The sequence below is a fragment of the Corella eumyota genome, chromosome 1 (genome assembly GCF_963082875.1).
Source record: "Corella eumyota chromosome 1, kaCorEumy4.1, whole genome shotgun sequence".
Lineage (NCBI taxonomy): Eukaryota > Metazoa > Chordata > Ascidiacea > Phlebobranchia > Corellidae > Corella > Corella eumyota.
The window spans coordinates 14,476,905-14,490,005 of NC_137490.1; the positions used below are offsets into that span (position 1 = coordinate 14,476,905).

The window sequence follows — 13,101 nt, forward strand, 5'->3', positions numbered from 1 at the left end:
AATTCAATTTGGTAATTTTAGGAGAAAATTTACTTATTGAAAAACTGCTCAAGCTTCTATAAAAATTTAAAATACTATTTGATTAGTTATATATTTATTGCACTTATAAAAATGGCGAAATAGTAAATTTAAAAACAAATTAAAAATATAAAGGTATATTGAAATAATTTAATATGATGACCAAACCATTACAGCTACTAGCACCTTTTTTTGAATTTATAAGGCTTATTTGTAAATTAGATGATTGTTAATTATGATCAAGTGACAAAAGCCAAAATCATAAATTTTAACCCCAATTAGTATCATTACTTTGAGCTTGTGAATAATAAAAAAGTAATTGGATAACAAATACAGATGAATAGCAAATATGGCTTGAATTATTTTTGACTTTTGATTTGTTTTATTAAGTCAGAATTTTCTTTTTTCATTTCTTTGTAATCTTTTACAATCTTCTTTAGATTTTCTTCTGCATTTTTGTTTAATTCGATATCAACCTAAAAAAAACATTAATTAATAATGTATTATAAATCACTTTACCTGACCAACATAAATATAATATGTCAGTTTAAGGTGACAAACCTGGTCCTCCAATTCTCGAATTTCTCTGATAATGCTTCCAGTATCAGTTACAGTTTGAAGAAGATCAGTGCAGCTATCATGAAGAGCAACAAGATATTTGTAAGCTTGCCTAACTCCATCATCAGTCTTGGCATCCTGTTAATAAAACATTTTTATTTCTATATTACAGAATTGGTCTTCTGTGATTTAAAAAAAATGAACCATTTAGAAGATATTTTTATAAAATTAAAGACTTACCTTAAACATAATTTCATCAGCAGCAGTGAAGGTTCTGTCTATTCTGCCTCGCTGTTGATTTATAATTTTTTGCATGTTGTTGATATCATTTATCACTCTACGAATTTCATCTTGCTGTTTGTGAATACTGGCAACTATCTCAAGAATCCTGCAAGTATACGATTGACGAGAGATATCCTGGGTCATAGAACTCAACTCGGTTTTCTAAACATAAAATACTAACTTACTAACAAAATAAATTTTGCTGGATTAGCGTTGCAATGTTTTTAAGATATAAAAAAAATATTTTAAGCATTTGTTATGAACATAAAATACCAGTTGTTTTATAGTCTGCTCTTTCTTTTTTGTTTCTTCACTTGTCTCCTTCATTCTTCTTCTCAGTATTTTTATTTCCTCCATTTTAAGATCAACATCAACCTAAAATTTTAAAAAATAAACACTTTTATTCTATTTTATTAAACAAAGAAAGTTCTATAAAATAAAATAGTTTAAAACTATAGTAATTAATAAGTTACTTACATATTTAAATATAGGATTATTTTTTACATTTTCGTCATACAAAGTAAATAAAAAATATACACAAACTAAACATAAAAATTTTATTTAATGTTAGAACATACTTCTGAAACATTAAATTTGTCCTTCAGAGTTTGTATTTCTTCAATCATGGGTATCTTACGTTCTTCCCACATCTTCCCCAAACCAACCAATCTCTCTTTATTTGATTCGATCAAATTCTTAAAAGTGAAGTAAAATAGTAATTATTCATGTGATGTAATAGAGACATAATAATAAACAATGTTAAAATGAGAAAAACATACTTGTAACTTCTCAATATTTTCCTCTGCATTTGGCAACAGTTTAACTGTTTTCTCTTTAATAATAATACTTTCCTTGAGATTGGTATTTAAAGCTTCAAGGTCACCAATTTCAAGTTTCATCTAAAATGGTCAAGATTTATAATAGTAATTAGAATAAAATATTAACAACAAACACCTTTTCTAAAAAAAATAACACCTAATAACTTTACCCATAAAGTTTTATATTAAAGAAAATTTGGGCAATATACCTGCTGTATTGAAGTTTGGACCATCTTAATTTGTTCTTTAAAATTTTCTTGTTTGTTTTCTGTGGCTTCAATCAAATCCTGAAGAGCTTCTTCTTCCCTTGCAAACTTTTCTTCCTCCATTTCAACAGAAACAACCTCATCCTTACAATTACATTTAGCTATTATTTATTACAACTTTTTTTGGAAAAGTCCTTTTTATACATTTAATTTTTAGCAATATTTACCTCCTCTGTTGCTATATCACCATTCACAAGATTGGAAGTCTGATTTTGTATTGCTTGTATTTTATCCATTTTGTCATTCATTTTTTCAGATTTAAGTAAATGTTGTGGTTTTTTTGCAATAGTCGGTCTCTTAGTTACTTTCACAGTCAAAACAGGTTCGCTCTAAACAAGTTATTAAGTTATTACTGGCTGTAGAAGTACAGTTTTATCATAATGTAATATGTATTCATTTTATTTAAAACAAAACACGACTTCACGCAATAATTGACTTATGTAAATGCAACAAAAATACACTTGTTGTACCTTTGTAAATTGAAGTTTCTTCGCATTTAAAAATCTTGAATTTTTGGCTTGTTGAGTTTGTCCAGTAATTGAAGAAATAACATCTTCCAAACTTGAAGAAAATGAAACTGGTTCTACAAAAGAATAATAATTTTAGGAAATAAACAGCGTTTTAGAATGTGAAAGTATAGCCTGCCATAAAAGTTAACTGTGAATGATTTGAATTAGTACAATTACCTGAAATTGAATTCGAACCTACTAAATTTGGTTGTTGCCACCAATACGAATCAAATTTCATGTTTTTTACATTCTACAATTATTGAAAAAAAATATTTTAATTTAAGCTAAGATTAGTTATTTTAATCAACTTAACAAAAATAAAGAGTGTAATGTTTGTAAACTATTACCCGCAGCATGTTCAATTACATTTATTTCCCCTAAAACCATAAATTAAATCCTGATTATAAAAAATAAACCTTTTTAGATGTTTGCTCTAAAATTTTGTTGGATACTTGGTGTACATTTAATTCCAACAAACTAGGGGTTAGTGTTTCTTTGTTGGTAATTTGGTGGTGAACAAATAAAACATTTGACTCTTCTGTAAATATGAAAATTAAATAACAAAGTATAATAATTTATTTTTAACTTTTTTGTAAACATTACAACAAAAATTTTTGTGAAGTGTTTGTTTAAGTGCACAAAATAAAAAAATCGATAACCCATTTTTATTTGTTACCAGAATTTTCAGCTGCTTTCTTATCATATGTTGGAATTTGTAAAGATTGTGTTCGAAACAAAACACCATTGTTTTTTCTGGGGGTGCAGTAAAAAGGCATCCATGCCTTTGCACAATGCTCCCTTAAAACTTGACCAATGCGTTTGTTAAGAACTGAATCTGATCCTACAACAACCATTTTATAGTTTTATTAAATTAAAAGTTTAGCAAATAAATACAAAGTTTTTGACACAAAAATTATGAACACCCACTCGGCAACATAACTAAAAAAATGCGAACAATATTTAAACCTGCATCTTCTTTTACTCCTTCTTTCCTTGGAAGTTTCTCCACGAGAAACATAAAAATTTTTCTAATATCTATTTCCGACGAATACAGAAAAGTTTGGTAACCCATACTTCCTCTGTAACCTGCATTTTGGCATTCTTGGGCAATGGCTGTTCCAACACGAAATCGTGCTGACATACCTAGAAAATAAGTAAAATTTACTGAATACAACATTGTTCACATAGCATTTATTCCACTAATTACCTGGTGGGAATATATGGGACATCTTGAACTCAGGATTTATTATTTTTAAGCATTTCACTGTTCCTTCAATAACATTTTCAGTGTTAAGTTGTTTTAAACTTTCCATTCCAGAAGCAAATTCACTAACAAAATAATAATACATAAATATTTTAGATATGCAATTATACATAATAAATTAGAATGTATGGCATATTTACACCACAAAGTTAAATTGAGATAGGTAAAAATTACTGCTTGATAAAAATTAATAGTTTTTTTTTGTTGTTATTTCTAGTAACCACTTACAGACTTACCAGCCAATATTGGCCAAAGAATGTAATATTATCTGATCTACTTCTTCCATAACTGTTGGGAGATTTTTGTCCTGCCAATAAACAAAACAGCCCGTGCAAACTTGCAACACAGCAAGGAATGTTTCTAAAAAACAGTATCTCGAAAATGTATAGGCACGGTGGGTCGACTGAAAATGAGGGAATGGAAATTGAAGGAACGGAAAATGAAGAAATGGAAAATGAAGGAACCGGAAAATGAAGGAACGGAAAATTAAGGAACCGGAAAATAAAGGAACGAAAAATGAAGGAACCGGAAAATGAAGGAACGGAAAATGAAGGAACCGGAAAATGAAGGAACGGAAATTGAAGGAAAGTGAAAAAAGGAGAGGCGGAATCTTAAAAAAATAAAACGCGGAAATACCGTTGACTGTTTATTTGTATTTAAGTCAATATTATTTTAGAAATAAACGGGCATTTTATAGAAGAGAGTTAGGGTATGCTGGGGTAATAAAAATTAACTCATTATCGCTCATCAGTTCTCGAATAAATGACAGTAATCCTAAATAAACAGTCAACGGTATTTCCGCGTTTTAGTATTTAAGATTCCGCCCTCTCCTTTTTTGCTTTCCTTTATTTTCCGGTTCCTTCATTTTCCGTTTCCTTCATTTTCCGTTCCTTCATTTTCCGGTTCCTTCATTTTCCGTTCCTTCATTTTCCGGTTCCTTCATTTTCCGTCCCTTCATTTTCCGGTTCCTTCATTTTCCGTTCCTTCATTTTCCGTTCCTTCAATTTCCATTCCCTCATTTTCAGTCGACCCGGCACGGTAAGCTCAATATGTCTGATATACGCAATATGCCCGATAACCGCGATATGCTCAATATGCCCGTGCCATATATGTCCTCAACATATATTTTTTACAGTTTTTTAAATTACTATCGTACCGGTTACTTTAAAAACCTATAATGCAATGGTGAAATAGAGGGCAATCAGAAAGTTAGGTTAATAGATATGTGTTTCGAGCATAGCAGGCATATCCACTGATTTGAATGCCTCTTTACTTTTGAAAGTTGGGGTATGGTATATATAGTTAGAGAAACTTATTCCAAATCTTACACCGTAGGCCTAAATAACCAACTAACCCAATTAGTTTAACACTTATTAAATTTTTTACCAATTCCTCTTATCCTAACCGCTAGCTAAGATAGTTGCCAAATCACCCTATTTGCGACATATTGGTTGCAATTGTATTAAGTTAGTACGACAATTTACACTTATGTTTAAATACTTTAAGTGTTTTGTTATTTTTTAAAGTTTGAGTGTTAAGGACCTTGTAAAAATATTTAATACATTGTGAGATATAATTTTAGTTCTTTAGTGGGGCTAGGTTGCTCTCTAACAGAAAGACAGGGGTGGCAATGTACATACAAGTAAATTTATAAATCTTTATTGCATTGTATTTTGAAAATAGATAAGTGCAAAACAAAAAGGTTACATAGAGATAGATATCAAATAACTAAAATTTTATCACAAAATAAACACCAGAATGGTTTCTATTTTTAAACTGCATAAATAAATAAGAATTAAATAAAACATAGTCTTCAAGGCTAAAAATCCCTTCTTACAAGTTTTACATTTATTGGAAAATTATTTAGTGTGCTTTCTAATATCATGGTCTAAAAGCGAAGATTCAACGAGAAATGCAGAAGGACACTTCTTACTTGAATAAGGTTTTTCACAAAGGTGGGCACAGTTAACCGAGAAAGTAACTTCGTTAAGTGGCAATTCGTTACATAGTATATTAACTTCGTTAACGTTAATAAGTTAATTGAAACAAAATGTAACGGTAGTTATCGATAAACGTTAACGTTAAAATTTAAATAAAACAAACAAAGAAACGACCCTATTTTAAAAAACAGCAGTTTTTATCTTAGTTGATATTCCAACTACACGAACGTAAGTTTAAATGACGTTTTAAAACTGCATCGTTTAAAATTTCAATACATCGTCATCGTCGTCAATACATCGTTTATACGTCAGTCAATACATCGTCGATACATCCTTTAAAATTGAAACGATTAAACCCAATAAACGGCAAAATAAAACATATATACTTTTATATTACCATGGTAAACTTGTAAAAATATTAAATTAACGGATTTAATTTAACGGAAGCACAATTTAACGAAAGTTAACAGGTCCGTTAACGATTTTTAAAGTTAACTTAAAAGTTAAATTTTATCGAAAAATTTAACTTTGTTAATTAACGATTAACGCATTAACGGTTTAGTGCCCACCTTTGGTTTTTCATCAGTATGAGCAAGCTCATGTTTTTTTAAGGTACCCGCCACAACAAACGATTTGTTACAGTACTTGCATGCAAAAGGGTAGTTTCCTGTATGTGTGCACATGTGTCGGTTTAAAGTTGATGATCTTGAAAATTTAGAACCACAAACAACACATACAAACTCCCTCACTTTGTCATGTACAGCTCTTGTATGTGAGAGTAATTTTCCAGAGGTCACAAAGCTCCATTTACATTGCTTACATTTGTAAGGTTTTTTGCCAATATGAGTTAACATATGAGTTGTTAAGCTTTGCTTGTGAACAAATGATTTAAAACAAAGTTTGCACTGAAAGTTTCGGATTTTTAAATGCGTAAGATTGTGCTTGGCTAAATAAGAGGCTGATTGAGTAGAATATGGACATAAATGGCATTGGTGTTTGTTATTAGGCGGTCGGTGTGGGTGTTTAGTTCTTACATGTCTTTGCAGCCCATCTTTAGATGAAAACTTTAATGTGCAAGTCAAACAAGTAAAATCATCGTCTGAAAAATAAGTTTTTTTAAATAATAGTTTGTTGAAAAAGTTTGTCTTATTATGAATATTTTTATTTATAAAGCTAATAAAAAGGTTTATACGATATAAAAATACTTTACATAACAATTTTAACTCACCTGTATTGCTGTGAGTTAATTTCAGTTTATACTTTTCTTGTTCATCAGCAAAATTAAATTCACTTTTTCTACAAAAAATAATGTAACATACTTTTACAAAATCACATCAATGATTTCCTGTGTATTTTGTTATAGTCTTAAAAATCTTTAAAATATTTTAATAATAATAATGATTTAAAAATTCCTGCGGCAAATACTTACATTGCTTGTTCACCGGTCTTAATTTCATTTATCTCAATTTGTTCTTGTTTGACAGTATTGGGAAAAATCCAAACTGAAAAAATAAGACAAAAATTAACTATGTTCATTTTAATTTTAAAATGTTGCTTTTTTTTATATACAATAACAGCTTTTTATATATACAATAAAACAGCATTGCACAGTGGGTAAAGAAATACAATTTAAATCAAAAATTTGCATTCTTTAAATTAATAAAACAAGAACAAAATTAATACAGTAATTAAATATGGGGTTAGATAAAAATATCAAGGACAGTGAATTACTGGTCATTCATCTTAATTCAATTTAAAATGTAAGGTATAATTTTAATAATCACCTTCAATTACTTGATTTCTGGGTTTGGGTGGTGGACGAATTCTAAAAAAATTAATTGTTACTAAAAATAGACCACGCTTGGCTTACTAAAACTATTTTATGGTACAATACACTATATACAATATTATTTTAAATAAAAGTAAGCTAGTAAAAACCTTTATAAAAAGGACAACTTACTTTTTTAAATAAACATCACATGCCGCCATCAGATCAGGAATACACAGTTCACTTGCAATTTCAATAATATTTAAAACCGTTTCTGGTTTTAACTCGATTGTAGATGTGTAGATAAAATCTAAAACTTTGCGAAAAGTTTCAACTGAAAAGGAATTGAACGATGGTACAACGCTATCACCTGTAATTTAAATAAACCCTTAATATTGAATAAAATAAAATGCATTAGAAATTTTTTATAAAAATATTTATGAAGTAAAATAAAACTAAATGTCAACTTTAACACTTACTTTTACTGTTATTAAACTTGTCACGAAAATATTCACTAGTTCCAACTAGCACAGCTTTGTGAACTTTAAATTTCTCACTTTTAACAAAAATAGTAACATCACAGAATGCACTTCCATTTAAGCGGTATAAATTGAGAATATTTAGAAGATTGCTTGAGTGACCTTGAGATGTGAACAGCATAACACAGTACTTGATTTGTTTAATAATGTAGGTTACATTCTAGTAGCAAAATATCAAAAAAATGATTAACACTGTTTTAAAATGAATATTCGACATGATGGAATGACATAAACTTAAATTTTTCCGAAAACAAAAACTTTACTTTTTTGAAAGAATTTATAGGCAGATAGGTACAAGATTTATTAATAAGAGAATAAATATCGTAATGTTTAATAAATATCTTAATGTTTAAAAAATTTAAAAGAACTCTTTTTTATTTTACTAAGTGAGCTGCTTTATTAATAAAGTTGGCTAACACTAAGGCACCTTTAATACAACCAAAATAGTTAATTACCTAAATTTATCTAAAATTTAAATATTCTACAATTTAGCACCAAATTAATATGAAAGAAGATAAAGCATTAAAACAATTTGGCGGAATTACTTGAAAATCTTAAAAAGGAAGTTTGAACGGAGCGTTCAAGGTCCTGTAGTTCTTGAACAGTTGGTGCAAGTACATCAGCATGACCTTTGTACATTTGACCGGAATTATTCAATTTTTTGCTTCCATAAGTTACCTTTCCGTCAAACTCGTTTACAGGTACCTCCATTTTCGGCGATATTTGTTCGATTGTTAATTTTAGATGTCCTTCGATTTCACCTAATAATGAGCCTTCATCATACCATATACAACATCCTCCATAATTGGTCAAGTCTGTATTATAACACCCGCGACCTCTGGTATTACAATTGCTGTGATACCAAACTTTTTCCTGGTGCTTAGTAGCAACTAAAGATATGGCTAGGCCCATTCTTTCAGCTCTTCCTACTCTACCAATTCTATGCACATAGTTTTGTTTATCGTCAGGCAATGTTACATTTATTACATGTGGTACACCTTTAATGTCAATTCCTCTGGCAGCAACATCTGTACAAATCAAATGCCGAACTTCTCCATTTTTAAACTTTTCCAAATTCCCACGTCTTTCATGAGGTTTCCTGTCACTGTGTAAACAAACACAAGAAAACTGATGTCCAGGATTTGTTGGACCTCCCCCATTTATTTCAAAATATTTCTCCATATTATCGCAATCTAGTTTTGTCCGACAAAAAATTATGCTCTGTTCCATATTATGCTCACGGATTGCATACAAGCAGTATTCTCCTTTAAGAATTTTTATTCCTTCCGACCATTTTTCTTTTGATTCTGGAGCCCGGCTGCCAACATTATCGTTAACATGAACATTGTCAGTTGAAATATGTTTCCTTAAACCCATCCACCTTGGATCTGTTCTAGGATTAACAGGAACAACCACATGGTGAACTGTTTCAGGAACAGAATCTTCACCTTTCAAGTCGACCCACATCGGAAAGTGCATAATGCGCTGTGACAAATTTTTAACTTCAAAACTATGTAAAGTTGCAGAACAAACAATAACTTGTAGACGCTTTCCCTCACTTGTAATGTTCGGTATTTTAGCATGAAGGCGTTTAATTAAATCTCCATTTCCTGCTGACAACAACCCATCACATTCATCGAGAACCAAAAACTTAACTTGTCCCAAATCGATTTTTTCAGTCGACATGAAATCATCGATGCGTCCCGGCGTACCAATTAAAATATCAACACCATTTTGAATTTGTTTAAGTTGTTCTCCTGCTGGAGTGCCTCCAACCACCAAAACTTCTGATATTATTGGATTTTCTACATATTTTTTCAGTTTTGTTATAATGTTGCAAGTTTGTTCTGCTAGTTCACGTGAAGGCTCCATTATAATAGCATAAGGGGCATTGTTAGCTTTCTTTTTTCTTTTGGATGCTGAGCCAGTTCTGTTGCTATTCATCATGTTTTTATCTGGCGCATCAGCAAGTGCAATATAACCCGGTGGTAATGTATACTTAAATGGTTCTAAACCAAAGTTAAACTTAATCTCAGCATTTTTTAGAACACATGCAGCAAAAATTGGTTTATTACGTTGGTGAGCGGGAATATCAAATGCATGTCCCAAATCCTTTCCATTTTTCGAAAAACTAATTAATCCCTCATCCATATCCAAGTAACAACCAATAATATCATGCATGGTGAACGGTTCGCCATAAGTATCGAACTGGCGATTATTAGATTTTTTACCTGTACCTCCAAAGCCATACCCGAGTTTATCAGTGCCCAAGTTTAAGTCAGCTCCTTGAAATGCCCATCCAATTCTATTTAATCCCTCATCCTTGCAGTGTGCTTCATAATAGTACTTTCCCCTAGTGACGGCCTTGGTTGATCTTACACCATGCCAATCTCGCAATTCTCTGCACTGGCATAACAATCCATCTGGGGCAATTGAAAAAGAGGGACCACGGTCATATTGGTTCATCTGCCATTTTCCGAATATACCATCACCTGATTTATCACCAGAAGCTTTATGACCTGATGCATTTTGATAAGATTCATAGACAATCTGAATGACAGGAATACTGAAAGCAGCAGTTTTACCCGATCCTGTTTCAGCAGCCATCAAAACATCTCCTCCTCCCAAAATCAGTGGAATCGATTCCACCTGGATGTCAGTAGGAAGCTGCCAACCTAACTCATTTACGACCTTTCCTATTTCAGGAATAACACCAAGATTTTCAAATGCTGTCATTTTAGCCACACAAATAACCTATTGGATTCTAATTTCTAATAGAAACAAAAAATGGTTGGTTTTTAATACAAAGTGAAATACAGTTTGATAAATGATTAAAACTATACTATTAAACCAAGAGATATGTCAAGTTGTAGAGTTTAAAAATTTACAATAAAAATATTACTTTTGTTGCTAAGCACACTACTGATAAAAAACTCAATAACAATTTTAGAACTTTTGTTGTAAGAAATATTTTCAGGAACTTTAAATTATACAAATACAAAAATAAACAAAGTTAAGCATAATATTGCAAATTTGCCTTTTTCTTTGCTTGTACTTCAAGAATTCCTTCCATGTAATCTTCATGGGTTAAGTCAATGGCTTCCCTTCTTAAAGCAATCATACCAGCTTCAACACAAACAGCTTTAAGTTGTGCTCCATTAAAATCATCAGTGCATCTTGCCAACTCCTCATAATTAACGTCCGGACTTACATTCATTTTCCTGGAATGAATTTGCAGAATGCGAGCTCTCGCCTCTTCATTCGGAACAGGGAATTCAATTTTACGGTCAAGACGACCAGATCTAAGCAAAGCAGGATCTAAAATATCAACTCTGTTGGTAGCAGCAATTACTTTAATATCATTATTAGGTTCAAACCCATCAAGTTGGTTAAGTAATTCTAACATAGTACGCTGTACTTCACGATCTCCAGCTTTCTCACTGTCAAATCTTTTCGTTCCAATTGCATCCAGTTCATCAATAAAAATAATAGCTGGTTTTCGCTCTTTAGCTAAAGCAAATGCATCTCTTACCAATTTAGCCCCATCTCCAATAAACATTTGTACCAATTGTGGTCCAGCTAGCTTTAAAAATGTTGATTTTGTTTGAGCAGCACAGGCACGAGCAAGCAAGGTTTTGCCAGTACCAGGTGGCCCATACATAAGAACTCCTTTTGGTGGTTGGATACCAATAGCTTCAAATCTATCTTTGTGAGTCATTGGTAATACAACAGCCTCTATTAACTCTTGAATTTGTTTGTCAAGCCCACCAATATCAGAGTATTGCTCTGTAGGTCGCTCATCAACCTCCATTGCTTTTACTCTTGAGTCATACTCGGTTGGAAGTTTCTCCAAGATTAAATAAGAATCTTTATTTACACCAACAAGGTCACCTGGAACCATATCCTCAGCCTCAACCAATCCGATAATGGGCAGAAAATAAGTTTGCCTTGTTGAAGTTTTAATAACAGCACATTTTCCTTTGCGTTGGGAATCAAGATCAATATTGCTTCCATCTTCTTCTGCTTGTTCATCAGGATCAACATCCAAAAGTTCAATGACATTTGAAACTAAGTAAGGTAGGGTCTTGTTAACTTTAATTTTTTCTGCATTTTCCTTTATTTTGTCTTTCATGGATTGAAGTTCATGGGAAATTCGCATTGTTTCACTCTTCATTATTTTAATCTCATTGTCCAGCAACTTTGTTCGACTTGCAATTTCGTTTGTTCCCATTTTTAGAACCTCTTCTCCAATCTCCTCCTCAGCATTGTCCCATATTGCTTGATCTGCAGCCTCGCTAGACTTTTCTCCAACTGCAGGTGGTGTCATTTTTTTTAAAAGATTTGGGGTATCTGCCTATAGAAAATTATAAATACCTGGTGGCTGTTAAATAAATACAATAAATTAATAAACATATACTGTCAGTTTTAAATTACAATACCCAAAGTATATATATAAACACAAGTAGTACAACTGATTCAACTGGATTGTTACATCATTTTTCGGATCCATGGAGGCCAAAATGGGTCTCAAAAATGCATTACAGGTATAGGAAAAAACACGATTATTTTGATTATTTGAAGAATTTCTAACACGGACACCTAAAAATTTAACCAGAATTTTATTATACTAATATTTTGACACTTTTATACGCAAAAATTTTTGTTAAAAATAAAAAATTGTCGCATGCCCTGAGTATTATTTAAGTTTGTCCCCAATTTTCATTCATACAACAATGTGTTTTATGACGTAATAATGTTTAGTAAACAACATTTTAGACATTTTTTTATTATTTTATTTCTTTTTTACTTTTATTTTAATTATATCTCTATTTAATAACAACACTACACGAAAAAAACTGCGCGTAAAAATGTTAAAATATTATTAAAATGGAATTCCGGTGAAATTTTTAGATTTCTACGTACAGACGTAAGGAATTCTTGTAAAACAGGATGTTCGTGTTTTTTCCTATACCTGTAATGCATTTCTAAGACCCATTTTGATCTTCTAATTTTATTTCCGGTCACGTGTTAAACTACATTTGTTTATATATATACTTTGACAATACCTGAATACTGTAACCAAAGCAGCAAAGAAAAAAATTAAATATACGTAGCCTAAATTTTTTTATATAAAAAAAA

At 31.0% G+C, this 13,101-nt stretch overlaps 4 protein-coding genes across 4 annotated transcripts; all 4 read right to left on the minus strand.

Annotated features, from left to right (window-relative positions):
- Positions 1-94: 94 nt before the first annotated feature.
- LOC145744397 (coiled-coil domain-containing protein 22 homolog) lies at positions 95-4,149 on the minus strand. Its single transcript, XM_082562306.1, has 15 exons — positions 3,952-4,149; positions 3,659-3,780; positions 3,418-3,594; positions 3,128-3,292; positions 2,868-2,989; positions 2,629-2,701; positions 2,413-2,525; positions 2,110-2,271; positions 1,886-2,026; positions 1,638-1,757; positions 1,437-1,553; positions 1,132-1,233; positions 817-1,020; positions 580-714; positions 95-494 (listed from the first exon to the last, which is right to left on the minus strand). Exons 1-15 carry the CDS (start codon positions 3,999-4,001, stop codon positions 378-380), a joined length of 1,920 nt encoding a protein of 639 aa, XP_082418432.1. The 5' UTR covers positions 4,002-4,149; the 3' UTR covers positions 95-377.
- A 1,209-nt stretch (positions 4,150-5,358) lies between these two features.
- LOC145744616 (uncharacterized) lies at positions 5,359-8,087 on the minus strand. The gene is made up of 6 exons (XM_082562513.1): positions 7,903-8,087; positions 7,616-7,793; positions 7,440-7,480; positions 7,085-7,157; positions 6,884-6,951; positions 5,359-6,754 (listed from the first exon to the last, which is right to left on the minus strand). Exons 1-6 carry the CDS (start codon positions 8,081-8,083, stop codon positions 6,198-6,200), a joined length of 1,098 nt encoding a protein of 365 aa, XP_082418639.1. The 5' UTR covers positions 8,084-8,087; the 3' UTR covers positions 5,359-6,197.
- A 353-nt stretch (positions 8,088-8,440) lies between these two features.
- Positions 8,441-10,711, minus strand: LOC145744364 (ATP-dependent RNA helicase DDX1-like). The gene has a single exon (XM_082562304.1). The coding sequence runs from the start codon at positions 10,696-10,698 to the stop codon at positions 8,485-8,487; it is 2,214 nt and encodes a 737-aa protein (XP_082418430.1). The 5' UTR covers positions 10,699-10,711; the 3' UTR covers positions 8,441-8,484.
- A 38-nt stretch (positions 10,712-10,749) lies between these two features.
- On the minus strand, positions 10,750-12,339 carry LOC145744583 (26S proteasome regulatory subunit 6A-B). The gene has a single exon (XM_082562464.1). It carries the CDS (start codon positions 12,287-12,289, stop codon positions 10,976-10,978), a length of 1,314 nt encoding a protein of 437 aa, XP_082418590.1. The 5' UTR covers positions 12,290-12,339; the 3' UTR covers positions 10,750-10,975.
- Between the last annotated feature and the right edge of the window lie 762 nt (positions 12,340-13,101).

Excerpts from the sequence above, each read along its gene's own strand:
- LOC145744364 (XM_082562304.1), bottom strand. The coding sequence starts at position 10,698 with ATGACAGCATTTGAAAATCTTGGTGTTATTCCTGAAATAGGAAAGGTC.
- LOC145744583 (XM_082562464.1), bottom strand. The coding sequence starts at position 12,289 with ATGACACCACCTGCAGTTGGAGAAAAGTCTAGCGAGGCTGCAGATCAA.
- LOC145744616 (XM_082562513.1), bottom strand. The coding sequence starts at position 8,083 with ATGCTGTTCACATCTCAAGGTCACTCAAGCAATCTTCTAAATATTCTC. Across the intron at positions 6,952-7,084 it reads AAGACCGGTGAACAAGCAAT|AAAAAGTGAATTTAATTTTG; the intron begins GTAAGTATTTGC and ends TATTTTTTGTAG. Across the intron at positions 6,755-6,883 it reads ATTAACTCACAGCAATACAG|ACGATGATTTTACTTGTTTG; the intron begins GTGAGTTAAAAT and ends CTTATTTTTCAG.
- LOC145744397 (XM_082562306.1), bottom strand. The coding sequence starts at position 4,001 with ATGGAAGAAGTAGATCAGATAATATTACATTCTTTGGCCAATATTGGC. Across the intron at positions 2,027-2,109 it reads GTGATATAGCAACAGAGGAG|GATGAGGTTGTTTCTGTTGA; the intron begins GTAAATATTGCT and ends TGTAATTGTAAG. Across the intron at positions 1,234-1,436 it reads ACAAATTTAATGTTTCAGAA|GTTGATGTTGATCTTAAAAT; the intron begins GTATGTTCTAAC and ends TTAAAATTTTAG.